This window comes from Lissotriton helveticus, chromosome 1_1 (assembly GCF_964261635.1).
Source record: "Lissotriton helveticus chromosome 1_1, aLisHel1.1, whole genome shotgun sequence".
NCBI classification, from domain to species: Eukaryota; Metazoa; Chordata; class Amphibia; order Caudata; family Salamandridae; genus Lissotriton; species Lissotriton helveticus.
The window spans coordinates 2074652656-2074672766 of NC_136057.1; the positions used below are offsets into that span (position 1 = coordinate 2074652656).

Genomic DNA, 20111 nt, shown 5'->3' on the forward strand with positions numbered 1-20111 from the left:
TAATGTTTGCACAACTTAGGTGCATATCGCCGTTACTGAGTTCTAATTCAAACATATAGGAATGATACGCGGACTACTAACCGCTTTTGACTTTGTCAAGAGAATTAGTTCCAGAATGGCTGGATTGTAAATCGATAATAAATGCCAACAGTGATTGGGGGACTTGCTTTTGGTTAAAACACTCAAGGGGGACTAATGGGGACCTTTCACGGCACAATGGCATTGCATTATTTATTATAATCGAGGACAGTATCTATACATTTAGGGGGTTCTGTTAATATAGTTGTGATATATATGCATAGTGTAGACTATTTTCTCTTCCTTTGGATTTACTGGTCATTAGGTGTTTCTTAGTTGCCGAGTATAAATGTTTAAAAATAGCAAGTTTTATGCACGCGCTATTTTTTGGAATTGGATCTTTCATGCGCATTTTGTCATTAATTTGGCACACATGGTACAATATTTAGAGAGATCTATGGATTACGGATATGACTATCTTGCACTACTCCTTTACTTTTTTACTTTTGCAATAGGTGAATGATCTCGGGGAAGAAATATTTGGACATGGAATAGCACATCCTTCATTTTGCAGAAATTAATATGGAAGACTGACTCTTGAGGATGTTATTAAATACTCAAGGTATGTTCGTCTTTTTAAGATATGATGCCCATGGATGTTTTCTAATATTGCCATTTTAATATGCTCTCCATGTATATCTCGCATTTAAAAGGCTCTCCGCTACCCTCATTCCTTCTGTTTTCGTTCTTCTTTCCAGTTTGCAATAATCTAGTGGATAAAACGGATACCTAGCTACTTTGATCTAGGATTTTTATCATTTTGACCCACGCCGAACAACTGAAAGGAATAATTAGGTCTAATGTTAAGAGGATACCGACACAACCTAGTAGGGAACAAGAATGGTATGTTGCATACATATTCTATAATTTTTTATATCTTTAGTGCTGTTGTTATAGGAGTTAGGACGGGCGCCTTGGTGAATACACCCTATTAGCGACTATGCGTAATAATGCTAATTATGATGACCTCGTATACATAGGAGATGTGCAATTGTTGACCTGGAATTAGTGAATATTTGAGACTTGTGGCCCTTAGGTGGTTGTTGTTGTGTCTAGACATGATTTGTTGACAGTATGGTCTATGCCTTAACATAGGAGTTAATTCTACATTGATGTTATTATGACATGAATATTGGGTAAGAATGGTTAAAAAATTAGGATTAGTACTGAAGATATATAGGCTTATGAAAATGAAAATGTACAACATAAATGAGGAGTACATGATGCCTATATATATGCAATGGCCCGAGAATGGGTCAACATGGAACATGGTGTTTTATGTATATTTTGTACATATATATGTGTGTATATCTTTTTGTATCTATTTTTTTTATGTGTGTACATATATAGATATATATTTATTGATGTGCATTATTGTCTTGATGTGTGTTACATATTGTCTTTTGTATGTGTTTTAACATTACAGCCCTGAAGAAGTTATGTTGTACAGAAGGAAACGCGTCTGCTGGCTGTGGTATATAAATCTAAAGAAAATTAAATAGCATTTAAATATACACCAAAATTCAGCGTCTCAATAAGGACTTTAATTGATATTTTTTTATTGGACTTACTGTGCAAGTGGTGCTGTGCCAAATTTGGGAACATTCTTCAAACACTGTAAGTTAAATGAATTGAATGATGATGAAGCTCTGCAACTCAGAGTTATTGATGGATGCTTGTCAGATTTATCCAGACAATGAATGCTGAGAGAAACTTAGTCTAGAGCAAGTGTTGATGGCTGGTAGAGCTGAGGAGCATGTTGAAAGACAAGCCACTGACGTGGAAGCCAGAGGTGCCCAGAGTGAATGAGTCATGAGCCTAAAAAGTAAGCCAAAGCAAAAGACTGATGGGCAAAGTGCTGCCTACTAGTGAAAAGAAGTTATGTTTTAGATGTGGATTTTCATTTCCACATGAAGGTAAATGTCCTGCCATTGGACAGATATGTAAAGGCTTTGGGAAAGGGAATATTTATGCAACAGTTTGTAAAGTGAAGGAAAAACAAGTGCGTCATGACGCGATGACAAAATGGCTGCCAGAACATTCTAGAGGCAACGTTGGACCCCACAAGACCAAGTAGTGACATCAATTTATGCAAATTGACACTGAACTAAGTTGATTGTTATCTAAATCATCATCAAACAGCTTGTCTGCCTCAGTAAATAGTGAAAGTGAGGAAGACGGTTGTTCCATGTCAATGTTGACCTCAGAGAAAAGAGCGCATGTCAGACTGGCTGTATGCGCGGATTATGTCAGCCAAAGAAAAGTCGACATGACAAAGCACCAACATCATACAAACACTGTCCGAAAATGGCATTAAAAATAAATGACAGCTCTATACCTTTCATCATCGAAAGTAGCACATTGATAAATATAATACCTGAAGAGAAATATAATTAATTGACTCCCTTACATCGACTTACACCATCGAAAACCAAAGTGTACCCTTGGCTGCATTAACGTCCATAAAAGGTCAAGGTTCATTTGTACCAACATTGGAACACAGGAAAACAAAGGTGCAAGCACCCAACCATTTGCTCCAAGGTACAGTAGCAAGTGCCTGCCTGCTCAGTTTCAGTAGCGCTGCTGAAATGGGACTGATTTCTGTGAATTACAACCTGAATGCTCACCACAAAGTCAATTTCCTTCATTGTTTCCTAATTTGGGAAGGCTAAAGACTATGAAAGTAAAGTTACACATTAATAACGATGTCCGCCTTGTTGCTCAGAGACATATACACGTTTCTTTTCATTCACAAGAAGCTGTTGAAGAAGAACTTGAATTCTTACATAAGCAGGGCAATATTGAGGGTTGAACTGGTCCAACGCAATGGGGTTCTCCCATACTGCAAGCACCGGCTAATGCTGATTCCCCTCAAGGCTTTTCTTGAACGGGGCAAGGGTGTTGGTGCAGTCTCGGTCCACTGTCTGAGGTTACGGGCGGTGGTGTCAGCGTCGGTGGCCTCTGGGCGAGGGTGGTGAATACCTGGTCTTCAGTGACTTTGCTCCAGTGGCGGGTGAGGCATCTGTTGGGAGCGGTGGTGCGTGGTGGGTTCCTGGAAGGTAAAGTGGATGAAGCGATGGTCGGTCCAGTAGAGTTCGGTGGTGTGGTTGAAGGAGATGAGGGGGCATGCGGAGAAGATGGGGTCGAGCGTGTGGCCTGCTGAGTGGGTGAGTGTTGTGACCAGTTGTCTGAGTCCGAGATTGCCTAGGTCGTCGATCAGGGTGGTGGAGTTGGTGTTGTTGTTGTTCTCGAGGTGGAAGTTTAGGTCCCCGAGGAGGATGTAGTCCGTGGAGGCGAGGGCGTGTGTGCTGATGAAGTCGGCGATGGAGTCGCTGAACTGTGGTTGGGGTCCGGGGGGTCTGTAGATGAGGGTTCCATTAAGGGTGGTGTTGGGGTCGGTGTGGATCTGGAAGTGCAGGTGTTCCGCGGTGTTGACGGTGTCACCGGTGCTGTTCGAGACTCTGAGGGTGTTCCTGTGAACGATGGCAATTTCTCCTCCTACTCCGTTGGTGCAGTCCCTGCGGGTGATCTTGTAGCCTTCCGGGATGGCTATGCGATGTCGGGTGCCAAGGAGGGGTTCATCGAGGTTTCCGTCAGGAAGGCGACGTCTGGGGAGGTTGCGTCAAGTAGGTCCCAGAGTTCAATGGCGTGTTTGCGGGCGGAGCGGGTGTTGAGAAGGATGCAACTGAGGTAGTTGGGTTCTTTCCTGATCGGTGCGTTTGCAGGTCGGATGCTGGTGTAGCTGCAGATCCGGCAGGAGAAGGGTCCTTGTGTGCGCTTCGGGCGGCCAGGCAGCAGGTGCGTGATCGTCCGGCGTTGAGGGTGCTGGAGTTGTAGCGGAGTTGGACGTCGTGGCATTCGTGGGGGCCAGGGGTTCTGCCGCTGGGCGCGTTCCAGGCGCAGACGGGCTTGCCTTTGGCAAACCAGCGGCGTGGGTGCCATAAGAAGGGGAGGTGGAGAGGGCGAATAGGAGAGCGGGGGGGTCAGGGCCGCAGCGGGCGCAGTGGTGGGAAAACAGGAGTGGTAAACAGCAGAAAAAAGGGAAACAGAAGGCAAGCGGGCACAGAGGGAAAAACAAGAACAAGTACAGGGATCAATAATACAGCGCAATACAGATCAAATGGCAGAAAACAGTGAAACAAAGTGAAGGTCAGAAGACCAGAAGCAACCTACAGCGGGCCTCGAACTGCAGTCAGCGGGGGCAGAAGCTGAGCACTGAGCACGGGCACAGGCAAGTGGAGGTGCGCGACGTGGGGAGCGACTTGCCTGTGCCTGCCTTACTCTCAACCCAAAAAAAAATATGTCTATGGTGTGGACTTGTGAACATTTCCATGTCTTTCTGTATGGAAAGCCTTTTATCCTGGTAACTGACCATCACGCTTTAGTGTTTATCTTTGGCAATTTAAAAGCCAAGATGCCTCCTCACATTTAATGGTGGAGTCTCCGATTACAAGAGTATGATTACACCATTGTACATCATCCAGGGAAGGATCAAAACCCTGCTGACTACTTTAGCAGAGTGACTATACAAGGTCTAGGTACTCTATCCAAGACGGCTGAAGCCTATATTACTTTCATTGTAAAGTCAAATACGCCAGCTGCAATACTGTTAGCCCAGATCATCATTGCCATGAGCCATGATAGTGACATGCTGAAATTGAAAGATATAATTACACATCAGTCATGGAACCAACACGCTCGAACTCTCACATTCATAGTGAAAACCTAAAGTACAAAAACCTTAAAGATGAACTATCTATAACTCAGGAAAGAATTATGCTGCAAGGCTCAAGGATCCTAATTCCGGAGAGTTTAAACAGAAGATAATTGAAGTGGCCTATGAAGGACATAGTGATATTGTTGACACCAATAGAGCTCTACCAGATTGAGTCTGGTTTCCATATTGAGATTATACGGTTAGACAGGAACTCAAGGCCTGTCATCTATGTAACTGCCTCTCTATGAACATTACTCAACATACTCTTAGCATGTCAGAACTTCCTAATCGTGCATCAGAGAGAATATCCATTGATTTCTTTAATCCACTTGACAATGGACATCATTTGATGATAAAGGTGGATGAGTACTCTCAAATTCCGTTAATAGAGGATCTCTCATCCATAACTCATAAGCAAGTCATTGAGAGACTTGACAGCAGTTTTGCAACTTGGGGCGTTCCCGCTTTTTGAAGTCGAATAATGGCCCACCATTCAAGAGAGAGTTCACTGATTTTCTGGAACATCGGAACATAAAGGTTCAGGAGAGCACACTTTTGTGAAGCACTTTGTGAGCGTTTTATGATTATGGAAAGAAAAACAGTATACTGTGTAACTCTTCGGAAGTTCAATTTGCAAACTGTGTTGAATTCCACCTTACGAGCCTATTGTTCAACACCTCACTCGACCACGGGCGAACGACCTTCAACTTTGATGTTTGAAAGAGCAATGACAACCAAGTTACCTCAAAGGACCAACAAAAGAGAAGGAGGTGATAACACAGCCCAAATAAATGACTTTGTTAAGAAAAAAAGATGAAAGCCCATGCTGACAAGAGGCGACAAACACGAAAATCAGGCAGCACATGAACAGACAACAGAGAGAGGCTCAGAAGCAAAACAAGGTGCCACAAAGGAGATAGACAACAGAGGATGTCATACAAAACACAAGTGGGGATAGATTGAGGTGCAAGGAGCATGAGATGGTGACAGAAGGGTGAAAGAGAGAACCTGAGATGGAGGAAGAGTAGTGAGGGGGGTCTTCTAAGTGGTGAGTCCAGAGGGCCTTAACCGTTCGGAAGACTGGCCACAGGTAAGTGCAGGGGAGCTGGGCTGTCATCTACTTAATGGCTGGTGCATGCTGCAGCTGCCATTAACTAGGTCCTGAAGGGAGGTCGCAGCGAGCAGGAAAAAGTGTCATCCAAGCGATGGGGAGGAGGGAGATCGTGAAAAGAAGTGGGCACGGGGCACAGCTTGCACAACAACAGGCTAAAGGCACCCAACAGGCACAAATAAAACAAGCAGGCAAATGAGAGGCCCACAACAAACAGCGTCACAAAAAACAAAACTGAGATAGCACAGGAACTGACAACTGTAGCACAAAACAAAGCAAAAGAGCACAAGAGAAGTGGACAATGAGAGTGGCAAAAGAACAAAACAAGTTGGCACAAGACAGGCAGACAACAGAGAGTGGCCCAGAAACAAGATTGAGATTGTTTGTAGTAAGGAACACAGGAACTGAGGGAAAAGTTCGTAGGGTTACCCATGGAACCTTTTTTCCTTTTTTCTTGGCCCCTCCTAATGGAGGGGCCAAGAGTCACCCCCGCCCACAGGGTAGTGCTAGGCTTAAATGTGACACCCCTTGGCACCCTCTTCAGAACACTACTGGACATGTGGAAGATAGAAGAAGGACTGCACCTGCGGCTGACACGTGTGAGGAGAATCCTAAGGGCTGGAACTAATCCTACTTGTGCCCAGGACAAAGTGTTGGACTCCAAGGGTCGGTTGAGTGTCCTCCTATTAAGCTACAGGGACACAAAAGCTCCAAGGCCTCTTTCCTGAAAGAGTCTAGTAGACCAGTTTCCACTCGATCTGCCCAAGACACTGCTGGTGGCTTCCTTTGCAGTGAACCCTGACCTCAAGCGCTATTCCTGAGGTCTTAGAACATTTGAATTATATCAGGGTGTACTCTTCCTGCCCAAACCTGAATGCTGGGACTTCTCCAAAGCAGCAAATCCTATTCAGTGGGCCCGATATTGACCATTATCCTACGATGTTGAACCCTCTACAGCTACAGACTGCAGCCTTGCCATGCTGAAGAAAGCAGACTTCCAGAAAATAGTTTAAGTCCGAAGGTAGAAATCTTCACTGAGCCCAATGCCAAGCAGCATCCAATCGACGTTGACAGCTTCCTGGGTGGGAAATCCAGACTTTTCCCATCCTGAGCTTTTTCCACCTTCATCGATGACTTCACCGAGGCTTCATCCTTTGTCAACCTGTCGTCGACGAGCCCATCTTCAGATCTCTTGTCTTGCAAAGGATTCCAATTTTTGAGAAAATGTCTAAGTTCAAAGGTAACTCTATGACTGAGATCAACTTGGTCCTCGTATCCGACCCCTGCTCAATCGTGGTGAGCCTTAAAACATACCTTTGGCCCGGTCTTGCTTAACTAGTTGTCCCTATGTTTATTTAAAACTTTAAAAATTCAATTCTTTGGTTCCAACTATCAGATGTTTGCTGTTTTGGTTTAATTTTGTTTATTAAAATATTCTCTGTTTACATTAACTGGGGTGCAATTTCTACTGTATTGTGTTTTTGACTTTGCCGCTCGTAGGCTTGGATCACCAGCGGATTGCTTGTCTGCCCAGGAGGCTGCAGTGGGGATATTAACCGACCAGAAGAGGGACGTGGACGCTTGCTAACGGCGCAGCGGGACTGCGAGTCCCAGGTATCCCAGCGGCTGCTGAGACGCCGCACCTCGGACTCTTCCCGGCTGGCCGCGCCTCTTAGTCCCAATCAACTACATCTTCATTCCATCACACGCGCACCGCGGGACGCGCGCGGGCGATCGCCGGGCTAAGCCCGGGCAAAGGGCGGGCCGTTCTAGGCCGTTAGAGGCCGGTAGAGACCGGACCGGGCTACCCCTCTGACGCCGTGCTCCGATAAAATACCTTTCACTCCTCAAGCTTGCGGCCCCTGTGCATCCCATTGCAATATGGCTACCAGGGTCTCCAGGAGCAAGGCTGTTCAACAGTGTTCTAGCACATTGGAAAAAATTTTCCCCAAGGCCAGTGCTCTGGCCAATAAAGGACAACCAGTGCTAGACATTCACCCCGAGGTGGGCTCAGAAAACTTGTTACTGGACTCCCCGGATTCTTCAATTGATGCCAGTACCCCACTACTTCTGGATGCTACCCACCAGTCACTCTTGGATAGTATTGACCAGACTATTGAGTCAGTCCTACAACAACTGAGGACCCCGTTAAACCACCAGAGGGACAGAGACTCACTACACCTCTCCGGGGCTGTAGATCCCTCCTCTAATGCGGATTGCATGGAAACTGAGTGGCAGGATGTGGGCCAGGCTGTAGTTCTAACAGAACCCGCAAGTAGCAGAGGGGATCAACCATCGAAAAGGAAAAGGTCAAGGAAGTCAAAAGGGGCAAAGAGGGCCAAAGTCGACTCAACCAAGCAAAACCTGGATGTTAGTACAGACATCTCGGCCTCGTCTCAGGTCATTTCCCCAGGAAACAGGTCGGAACACCCTGGCCCTCCACCAACTACAGCCATACCAGTGTGTTCAGGGCCATTCATATTCGGTGGGGCCCCTCTCAACAACACAGACTTGCTCATCAGTTCACTTGCGGACATTTTTAAGAACTTATTGAACCCTTTGTCTGTAAAACTGGACTCTATAGAGGCTAGACTGATGGCTGTAGAAAATACTCAAAAAAGAAACAGTCCTGGTCTGGGTCCAAATGTTCAAAGAGCCCCCCGGGAGACTGCTGGGAATAGACCTCCGATTCCAGTAATGACTACCCAGGCCCCAAACGTGGCATCAGTCCAGCAAGGGGACTTGCACAGCAACAATAGTGTTTCTGCCCCCCAATCGCACCCATCGTCATCCCAAACGTCAAGGCCTCCTGTTCCTGCTCCTAGAAGGTCTAAGCAACCTGCACCCTCCCAACAAACGAGAGAGGAGAGCACTGCCAACGGTCACATTGGCCGCCCTATTAGCCCTAATGCTAGGCGCAGGGCGGTCAATCTGCCCCCCGAGGCAGTGGCATACACGGCGATTATGGTGGGAGTGCCTGAGCTCACTGGTGACGCAAGGGAGCCGCAGGACTCGCTGCGTAATAAGGTAATTAGTTGGCTTAATACCAACAGGCCCCTCCCTCCGAACCTAAAAGGTGATGTTTTGATGGTCAGAAGGATTCCATGGATTGGTTTTACTCCTAAGAACAGGGCAGGGGACTGCATTATTGTCAGCTTTAAAAGCCCACAGGTTGCCCCATATATTTGTAATTGGCTTGAAAGGCCTGATAAGTCCACCATTGAATTAGTGTCTCTCTCACACTTCTATCCTAATGTTTGTAACCCTGAGGTGGGGAGGGAACAGGGTTGGACTAGAGTGGGCTTTGCTGTAGATGGCTCACGATACAGGCCCAAGCACAATGTATTTCCCGTTCCTGGTAATTTTATCCACCAGAATAGATTTTCCTGGCTTGACCAGGTGGATTGACCACAAAGGGGGGTTATACAGCAGTCTCCAGAAAAATCGGCTTTCGGGGTCCCAGGTAGGGGGGAAGTGAGAGCTGTTCCCGTTACTGATAATAGGGTGCAGGATCCGGCCAAAGAAGGAAGGGCCATCCTAGGAATTATCTCGGGTCAAGAAGAGTCACCATCCAACATCCCGACTGGTCCTAATTTGCAACCAGCGGAGGTGGCTGTATCGTCTATTACTCTGGCTACCACAAATGGCCCGCGAGACCCTGACCTCGCCACAGCTACAGCACCATTCCTTTCTGGTGGGCCATGACCACCCCCACAAGGTCCAGGGTTGAGAATTCTCTCCTGGAACGTGGCAGGGATCACAAATAAGGCAGGTACACCTGATTGGGATCTCCTGATAAGTGGCAGCGACATCTTCCTTTTCCAGGAGACATGGGCGAGGGAACCACAGACCAGAAGGGGGTTTGAAATTTTCGAAATTCCAGCAAAGTGGAACGGTAGGGGGAGGCCTTCGGGAGGCTTGGCGATCTGGGTAGCGAGTCACATTGGGTGTCAGGCGGTAAAGATGGATGCATTTTCGCAGGACATCCAGTGTGTGCTGCTTACATGGCCTGGTGGAACATCATGGGCCATTGTTAATGTTTACTCGCGACCAGTTGCCACGCCCTATGAATCCCCCACCTTAGATGAATTGTCTTCCTTCCTAGGTCAATTGTCAGGTGACCACAAGATAGTGATGGGAGGGGACTTTAACTGCCACTTCGAACCCCTAGAAGGACTAAAGGAGGGTGTTCTTACCGCTGAGGATGATTATTGGGGAGTCCCTCCCCCGTCTTCACCTCACCCCAAAGCTTGGTCCCCGCTGGCAGTACAACTCACGTCCCTTACCTTGAACTTCGCATTGAGGGCATGCAATGGGCGTACCCCATCTGATACCCCCTCGTTGTGTACTTTCAATAGAAGGGACCATGAGTCAAGGCTGGATTACATTCTAATAGATATCACTATGTGGCCCAAAGTTCTCGACTTCAGGGTGTTACAAAGGTCAGATAGTGACCATAATGCTCTCCAATTGGAGATCCAGCATCCCGTTCTCCCAGCAGGGTCGCCCGCTGCCGCCTGCGGTGATGATCAGGGAGACATGCTTCTCTCTACAAATAGGCGCCGTGTTAAATGGGGAAAGCTGCTCAACACAGAAGATGCCATAAACAAGTTATATGGCCTAGCACTCCCCAGGTTCAAGGAGGTGGATGCTCTCATAAATCAATCAAGACCCCCGGATTATAATGAGAGATTAGCCAGCATTCATCAGGAACTAGTGAGGGACCTTGCAGAGGTCTTCCATCCGGTGGTACAATCACGAAGGAAAAAGACTCGTACCCCTACTTGGTACACCTCCTCTTGTAGGAAAATTAAATCCGAGCTAATTGCTACCATCAAGGAGGGCTCTGATAAGGGTAAGGTTGTAGACCTCAGGAGGGAGTACAAATCAGCATTGGCCAATGCAAGGGCAGAGTGGGAATGGAATCACTGGCATGACTTGTCTGAAGCCCTAAAAGCTAAAGATTCCAGGACATTTTGGGCCCTGGTAAATAACGGGACGGGGGAACTTAAACCAGCAGTTGAACCTAACATCGCCCCCTCTGTCTGGGAGGCCCATTTTGGGGCACTTTACCAGAATACTATTCTATGGCCCGATGGAGTGGTGGTTGAGGTGGTGCCTCGGATGTGGCCCTGGAGTTTTCCCTAGGTGAGGTGGTGACTGCATTGGAGCGCCTAGCGTTGGGAAAGGCCCCGGGGCTGGACAGGCTACCGGGAGATCTCTTTAGACACCACCCTGACATTTGGGGTCCTTTTTAATGCCATCTTAGAAGGCATGGCAGTCCCCTGTTCTTGGCTGGGAGCAGAGATTGTGCCGATATATAAGAAAGGGTCTCCTCTGCTCCCGGCCAATTACAGGCCGATTAGCCTGATAGATGTTCCCCAAAAGCTCTTTGCGCGCCTCATCCTAAACCATCTGTTAGACTGGGTGGAGGACAACGATATCATGAGCCCCCTGCAGGCTGGCTTTAGGAAAAACACGTCGACCATGGACCAGATTTTCCGCCTCGTCCTCCTTTACTGGAAGACGGTGAGGTTAGAGGGGGGAAGGCTGTACATGGTCTTCGTGGATTTGAGGTCAGCCTTTGACCTAGTCCCGCGCAGGAAACTTTGGGAGGTCTTGGAAAAGTTGGGAGTACCCCCCCAGCTACTTAGCATTATAACTAGGCTGCATGAGAACAACTATGCGCAGGTCAGGTGTGGGAGGGATGGCAACCTTTCGCCCAGGTTCCCCGTCCGTCGAGGGGTGAGGCAGGGCTGTGTCCTGGCACCGACCCTGTTCTGTCTCTTCATCAATAACGTTATATTACATCTAGATAATGTTAAGGACAATGACGCCCCATATTTGGCAGGCAGGAGGGTTCCGGCAATTATGTTTGCCGATGATACCCTCCTGCTTTCCAAATCTCCTATGGGGATCCAGAGGATCCTGAACGGATTTGGTCTCTTCTGTCGACAGCACGGGTTGGAGGTGAACACAGAGAAGACTAAGTTTATGATTTTTAATCCACCAAACAAAGCCAGACCCAATCCCACCCTGGGTACTGTTAGCCTCGAGAGGGTTTCTACCTTCATATATCTGGGGGTAACATTGCAGGAAAACCTATCATGGGACCGTCACATAGCTAGATCAAGGGTCAAACTGTCCCAGCTCTCGGGTGCAATTCTGAAGGTGGCAAATACTTCCACCTTCAAGCCCATAAGCCCGGCCCTTGAAACTTAAAGGACCCAAGCTAAGGCAGCGGCCATGTATGGCAGTGAGCTATGGGGGTATAAAGCAGGTAAAGACTTGGCAAGAGTGGAAAACAGCTTTTTAAGGCACCTACTAGGTCTTCCACAAGGCACGCCACTCCTGCCACTGAGATTAGACATGGGTCTCCCCTCTATTGCTGAGGAGCTTGTGTCAAAGCCAGTGAAGTTTTGGCACAGGCTTTGGTCCACAAACGAACTACACCACTACAGGCAGGACCTTATCCATGTCATGAGCCTGAACCGCAATAGTAAAATCCCCTGGCTTGCTTTCGTAAAAAACGAACTGCTCACTATGAACCTGTCGGAGCTATGGGAAGATCCCGCGCGAGGTTGCCAAAGGATCTCACGCAAAGCTTTGACCCAAATCTACAAAGACAGGAGCCTTTCACTTTTGATGAATGCTCAAAATAGCGGCACCCTTACTGCGCGATTTCTGGAATCCAAAAATTCTTATGTATTTGAACCTTTTATGGATTTTATCTTTCCTATCCTGGCGAGGAAATGGAGGCTAGGTACACTCCCTACCAAAACTTTTACTTGTAAATGGACCAAGGGGGGTGACAAAATGTGTCCATATTGTAACATCTATGAGGAAGATGACCTCCACATCATGTTTGTATGCTCTGCCTACTATAGACCCAGAAAATATTGGATAGCGCCGCTCTGTAGAAACCTGGGGTTTAGGAAGTATACACAGGCATTCAGAATAATGAAAACTAGCACCTCGGGTCACATTGTGTTCGCCTTATCCAAATTTCTAATGGCAGTATGGCTAATCAGAAAGAAAACAGCCCTCTGAACTATGGTACTGTCATGTCACTCCCTATTCCTCGCTGGATGAGAAGAGACTTTTACATATTGTACTTTTTAAAAAAAAAATTGTATTTTAAATGTATGTATTGTGTTTTGTACTGCATCTTTTATGGTCTATATGGCCGAAATAAAGAATTTTGGATTGGATTGGATTGGATTGGTTTATTAAAATATTCTCTGTTTACATTAACTGGGGTGCAATTTCTACTGTATTGTGTTTTTGACTTTTCTATTGTTTTAGTACTTCTAAATCTTTTACCCATTTTCTTAATTTAAACCTGTCTGCTTTGTACCATAGCTACCAGGGGTTGAACTCAAGTTTAAATTACTTAAACCTTTACTGGACCTAACAAGAATAGTGCCATTATTACCTGTAGTGGACTACCATCCACCCTAATTTCCAACACTATGATAGTAGTAGTAAATTTTTGTTGTCATATGTCTACAGTAGCCTGCAAAACATCTATATGATTTGTACCTCTTTTCTAATTTTCTTTTATCAAGGTGCATGACTCTATCACTCAGAGACGTACTATTTCAATTCGTTGAACTTACTAGGACTAATACTTGTTTACTCCCAAACTTAATTCGCAAAGTTTCTGCTTCCATGAGAAAGCTTGCCTTACACCTGCAAATTCACAAATAAGTTACAACACGTCTGAAGTAACCGATGAGAACGCTCGGATAATCTTTCTATATCGCAGGGTACATTCAGGAACAATTCGCTTTCAAAAGAATAAGCCAAAATAACTCATAGAAAATGCTCTGTGAATGCAGGTCTCTAAGAGCACAACAATAACTAACCTGCGCCTCTTGAAAGTAAGAATTCCCTGTACATGTTTTACTATCTTCTAGGAAGATAACCTTACTCCCAACATCTTGGAGGACCACAACACCAGGCTTGTGGCATGTGTGTGCCAGATAGTTGATATATGGCATTACAAAATGCGTAGTGTGCAAGTGGTTCTATCTTTTAATTTGCATCTAAATAAGACGTGTTTATCACACCTGCCTCCTTACCTTAATGTTTTTGATAATAGTCTGGTCTTCCGGTATCCGGGGGTTGATGGCAATCACTACGTTTTCATATCCATGATCTATAAGGTGCACCAATGTAGTCTCCCGTATATATAAATTGAGGAGCATGACAACGTAAACACTCTTGAAGGGAATCATTTTCCCGGCTGCTACATCCCGTCCAAGCACCTCTGAGGATGCGCTGCAAAGAATCCAGTCTTTCAGGATTTGTGTCGAGCCAGGTAATGCGGAGGCGTGAACGGGTGAAGGGAGTTGCTGCAGCCGCCTCCCTTTTACAGTCAGCCAAGATGGCGTGGAACACATCCTAACTTTATTAGTTTGCAAAATAAGAAGATCTGACTACCCCGCCTCTCCAGTCAACAAACTATTTACTGTACCACACCAAAACACCCACTTGTGTGAGCACAAAGCCATTACGCAAGCATTGACATTGCGAAACCCTACTTAAATAGAGTTACTTTGTAAATCTTCTGCATAGTGGGACAAGGTATTCATATAATGACTACGATGTCATATCCTTTTTAAGCCGTATACCCTGGGAGCGGATTCTAAATATTAGCTAAAAGCAGAGTAGCAACGAATGGAGGTTTTAGACAGGCACAATGAGGCACGGCCAGTAGGCAAAAGCTGTGGGCATAACTAGAACCAGATTTTGGTGCCCAATTTCGATATATATATATATATATATATATATATATATATATATATATATATATATATATATATATATATATATATAAACAACAACATGAGGAAACTTTGAGAACGCATGTCCCCCTGTGGCTTAGGTACATAGATGACCTCTTCCTTCTGTGGAGGGGGCCAGAGGATCTGGCCAGGGAGTTTATCAACAGATTGAATATCAATCAACTGAATTTGGAGTTCACAGCTCAAATGAGTAAGGTATCGGTAATTTTCCTAGATGTGGAAATTTACATTTGCGAGAATAAGATCTGTACTAGGCTTTTTCGCAAACCGACCGCTGGGAACTCACTATTGCATGCATCCAGCCACCATCCTCAGCATTTGATCAACAGTATCCCCTACGGGGAGATGTTGAGGATCAAACGCATATGCAGTAATGATGAGGAATGTAAATTGGTACAAAAAAGCTGCAAGGAAAAATTTCTCTTAAGGGGCTATAGTAATTCCATCATAGAGAAAGCCATTCACAAGACTGAGTCTTTGACTCGTGACACCATGTTGACCCCCAAAATCCCTGTTGTATCAAATGACGTTCCCAATAAAGTGAGAGTCATCGTCACTTACAGTAAACAGCATGGGGCCATTAGGAAGATACTAAGGAGACACTGGGATTTACTGTTAAAGGATCCGGTCATTGGTGGTGAATTAATTAAGAACAACCGCACTCCTCAAATGACCTTTCGCAAAGCAAGATCCATGGGTAACTGTTTGGTCAAAAGTAATCCAGAAATCAGGCCACCCTCCAATTGGCTTTCGAAACAAAAAGGTTTCTTCAAATGCTTTACTTGTAAAGCATGTAAACATGCAAAAAACGTCAAGGACTATACCACGCCGTTTTTGCCCCAGCCAGTCAAAATCAAACGACGTATAACATGCAAAACAGAATACGTTGTTTATGTTTTGGAGTGCCCTTGTGCACTCCGATACATTGGCAGTACCAAATTACCTGTACATATGAGGATTCTACAACACCTCCGGGCAATTACAAACAAAGACCAATCGTATCCAGTTGCCCGGCACTTTGAAACCAAACATGGCAGTGATAACACTATTCTTAGTTATTATGCCATTGATTGTGTACTGCCGACACGCAAGGGTGGGGACAGAGAAAGTGCTTTACGTTTGTTAGAGACCAAATACATCCTGGAACTCAATACTAAGTCCCCAATGGGTTTAAACGCCACGGAGGATTTATACACATGCATATGAACCAATTCCCTGTTTATATTGTGTTTCGATTGAGATCCTGAAGTAATCCATGACATCTAGTTATTTATATGTGTTTATATATACCTGCAGCACTCACCAACTGACTTGACCCATCAATTAATTCCTATTTACATGTTATATCATGAAATGAATTGAGATGAAGCTCCTTTTTTTAGAATGAAATCGTGTATCTGTTTTTAACATCACATTTCACATATCAAAAAACTTTTTCTTCAATACACTGGTATTGTTTGATTTTGGATCTTTTTAGATTCGAAATGGGGTTCACTGTTTAGATTATATCCTTTATCTTTATAATTTTGCATCGCGCTATTTGTGCCATTGGCACTTAAGCAGTTTATGCAATCGACCACTAAATCTTAGGGTGCAGGTCGCCTATTTGAAGTGCTTGCCCACTTGGGCTTGATTTTTTACCAATAATGTACGGACCACATATGGAGTACGTAGTTTGTGTGGCCAATATGAATCTTGTATTTTATAGCCAAAACCTTTTAGATAAACAATGAGTTATTTAAAGAAATTTTTTAAAGCATATGTAAATTATTATGCATTTGGTTCTTATATACTAATGGACTATTAACATTAGGACTTTATATGTATACAGATTTGGGTTACCACATTCTCGTCAAACATGTAGCATTCTGTGCAGCAATTGTACTCCACAGTCTGTTTTCCAGCTTTATCGTTGTTAATGCACAGCTGTTGTAATTTTGGTATTGTGCACTTTAAATTTGGCGCCTATCCGTGAGTAACGCGTCATGTGATCAAGGTCCAGGTCGGACCGAAACGCGTCATGGCGGCATGGGATGCAGGGCAGAAGCTTTAAATAAATAGGCACAAAAGAAAATTTGGGTCCGCGTGTCTATCCTGATCCGTTGTGTGGCATTGGATTATCGGTGGATGGAGTACTGCAATATATATATATATATATATATATATATATATATATATATATATATATATATATGTCCGTAGGTGCACACAGGACACAAATTGTTTTATAAAGCAATTACACTTACCATAGAAACATGAATTTGGAATCCACTTAAAGGAGGTGATTTGGGCAACCTTAAATTTATGCTTAGGTGTATTTGCATAGCATACACGGCAGAACAAAATTGCCTATATGCGATGAAGCAGAATTTGACAAACATTGCAGAGGATAGCTGTAGGTTGTATAGAATGAGACATAGAGCTGAGGGAGTGAGAGTGTTAACATAACCTGGCTGCTTGTTGACATGATCCACCACCTTAACATGTGCAGGGAGCACTGCAGACGGCCATTTGCAAGTTCCAGTTACTTGCCAATAGTCTTAGCACACCTCCTCCTCCACCCAGGTGTGCTTGTAAAGGACAAGATCATCTTAGAATAACCCTGAGTAAACTAGAAAGGCAACCTAACAGGCCATAATCAAACCTCGGCTCGCGGTAAGGAAGGTGAGAAGGAATAATTATTGGATGTATTACTTTACTGGCAAGGGATAAAAGAATTACCAAATGAGGTGTGCAGTAGCTCGTAAAGGAAGACTAAGGTATATGGTGGAGGGGAAAATATGCTCCAATAGGAGCACGGGTCCTCATATGTTCGAATGGTCTGAATCTAGAAAGCCAAGAAAGCCACAATTACAAGCACAAAAGCAATCTGAAAAGTATCAGAATACCGAAAGAAAGGAGGCACAACCCGCTCGCCCAGAAGAACAGGGAGGCAAAAGACCAGACACCCACAACACCTGACTCTCACAAGGCAATAGAAGAGTCAAGGAAGCCATAGCCAGTCCCATACAAAGTGTCCCAGCAGTTGCCTCCAGTTAAGTGTGGAAAGAAATTCTATCAGAGTCGGGGTTGTCCCCAGAAGTGGGAGAAAATATGGGGCCATTGGATCCAATACAGAGAATCATGAGGAAGGTCAGGGGTTACGCGGGAGGACGGGATGGGGGGAGTCCCCCACCGGGACTGTTCTTAAGTCATACAGTGTCTATGAAGAAGTATATGTCTCCTGTTTGGTGATATCCCATTGGTAAGAAACTGCTGTGGTTTGACTCTCTCCACACTGACTCTGTAAGGACCTTTAATCTTGTAAGCATTGATGTACACTGAGCAACCGTTCAATAAAAAGATCATTAAAAAAAAGTGTGGAAAGAAAGGTAGAGGGAACTGCAAAACAGTAGCATGGTGTCCAGGGACCAAGGCCCCATTGCCACTGAGAAATGCAAACTACAGCTTAAATGAGAGCACTGAAGGGAGCCTGCCCTTCCCTCTAACACTCTCCCGACCCCCAAAGCTCCTGCAAAGCAGCCCACCGTAGCCCACTGATTTGAGCAAGTGGTAAATGGAATGATTAAAGTCCCGGAATTGAAAAACTCTGCATAAAAGGACCCAATGATTCCTATTCCAACAAATTTTCCCCATTGCAGCCAGTTTAACTTGTGATCACCCTTAAAACATTCAATGATGTGTGCTCAAATTCAGGCCCTGCAATCTCCCAAAACAGTTACCCATTAACTCGCAATGACGCATTGAGTAGGACACGTTGGGCCTGATTGGCAAAGGAAAACTTTCACTTTCGTGTAAGTTTAAAAAAAATGTTTTCACAAACTACGAGCTAATAGTAAGTTTACAAATGTGAACAGGACAGACCTAGGGTCATAGATAACTCTAAGTGTCCACTTTGGTACACACTAGAGCAATTGATTTTAACCTTATCAGGAAGACCATAAATAAATCATGTCCTGCGGGCTACACCCTAGCAAATTTCAATACTTTGACCCCTACAATATCTACAAACTCCCAGAACAAGGCTAATCCCACTCAGAAGTGCCACCACTCTGATTGAGGATCTCAATGATGAACCATGCCACAAACAAATTGTGGGTAAATGACTCTTTATGAACCTAACAAGATTGTTCTCCCTCTCTGAATGAATAAGGGTGCCTAATCCAGTTGGATAATAACATATCCTCACATATCATCATTGACAGAGACTGCAATTGAATGCTCAGCAAAATATGGAGTAAACATTTTTCTGCTTACTGAGACAAGATGTCATTGAGCAAGTGACGTGATCCACCCCATTGGCATATATCTTGACAATTGTTCCAGTTGCATACGGCAGACATGTTTGGAAATAAAAAAACCTGATAGAGGCCATTCCAAGCTGTCTGAATTATAGCAGTGATAATCTTGTGCATTCCAAGCTGTCTGAATTATAGCAGTGATAATCTTGTGCACTCAAATATGTCTGATTTAGAGCAATGATAATTTTGTCTTTGGGAGGATCCAGGAAGAACACAGTAAGAATCTGCAAAAGTTTATACTGCACTTACACAAATATATCTGACATTAATCAAGGGCAAAAGTGATTTTTCCATAAAAGTTCTAAAGATATATGACCATATATGTTCTCACACAAGGGCATGGGACCAGGCCTTGAACAAAATAGAGGCGTTCACATCTACACACATTCCTCTGTACAATTGTAAACTTAGATTATGTTTGAGCATGTCAAATTATGGTGCCTGAAATAGTTAGGACTTGGATCTGTTGGACCTAAATCCTTGCTCTGGTTTCCCCCCAATCATTGATCGATTGGAGGATGCCAAGTTCTTCGGCACATTTGATTTAACATCTGAGTACTGCCAGGGGGCCAAAGTGAGGTCTGCTTTCCCTACCCCAGAAGGTCACTTCTAGTTTTGGGTGAAACCCTTTGGGTTGAAGAATGCCCCTGCCCTCTTCCAGAGGTTTATCAAATGGGTACTGGCTGGGTTGGGGAACTTCAGTACCTCAGGGTGCCTGGTAGTATGACCTACTGTGATGTATTCCTATAGGTACTGTATTGATTCCCCTATTCCTGACCCTGGTCTGGTTAATAATTAACTAGCAGCCATCTAACGGTGCGAAAACCGTTATCTGATTAAGCCACACCACGGCACAGAAGCGCGTTATCTGATTAGGTCATAACGCATGCCATCTAATTAGACAAGCGATATTCCTCCAGCCCCTGATAAGGCATACGGAGTTCTCAAAACAAATCAAACCTACAGCGACCTGGGAAATTCCCATAGCCATTGTTTTGATTTCACCGAGAACTTCAGAAAAAGAATGTGCGAACGAGCCCGTTCATATGACATCCTTATTGACGTATATATGTCCATCCTTACGTCAATCTCGG

The 20111-nt window shown here is 44.7% G+C and overlaps 1 protein-coding gene across 2 annotated transcripts in view; it reads right to left on the bottom strand.

The window, feature by feature from the left end:
* Nucleotides 1-14178, bottom strand: part of LOC144755927 (calcium-activated chloride channel regulator 1-like) — a 368989-nt gene extending 354811 nt beyond the window's left edge. For both annotated transcript variants that reach the window (XM_078645342.1, XM_078645333.1), the window contains exon 1: nt 13991-14178. In XM_078645342.1, coding sequence (XP_078501468.1) covers nt 13991-14146 — 156 coding nt within the window. In that variant the 5' untranslated portion in view covers nt 14147-14178. The remainder of the gene's footprint in view (nt 1-13990) is intronic.
* Nucleotides 14179-20111: the final 5933 nt, after the last annotated feature.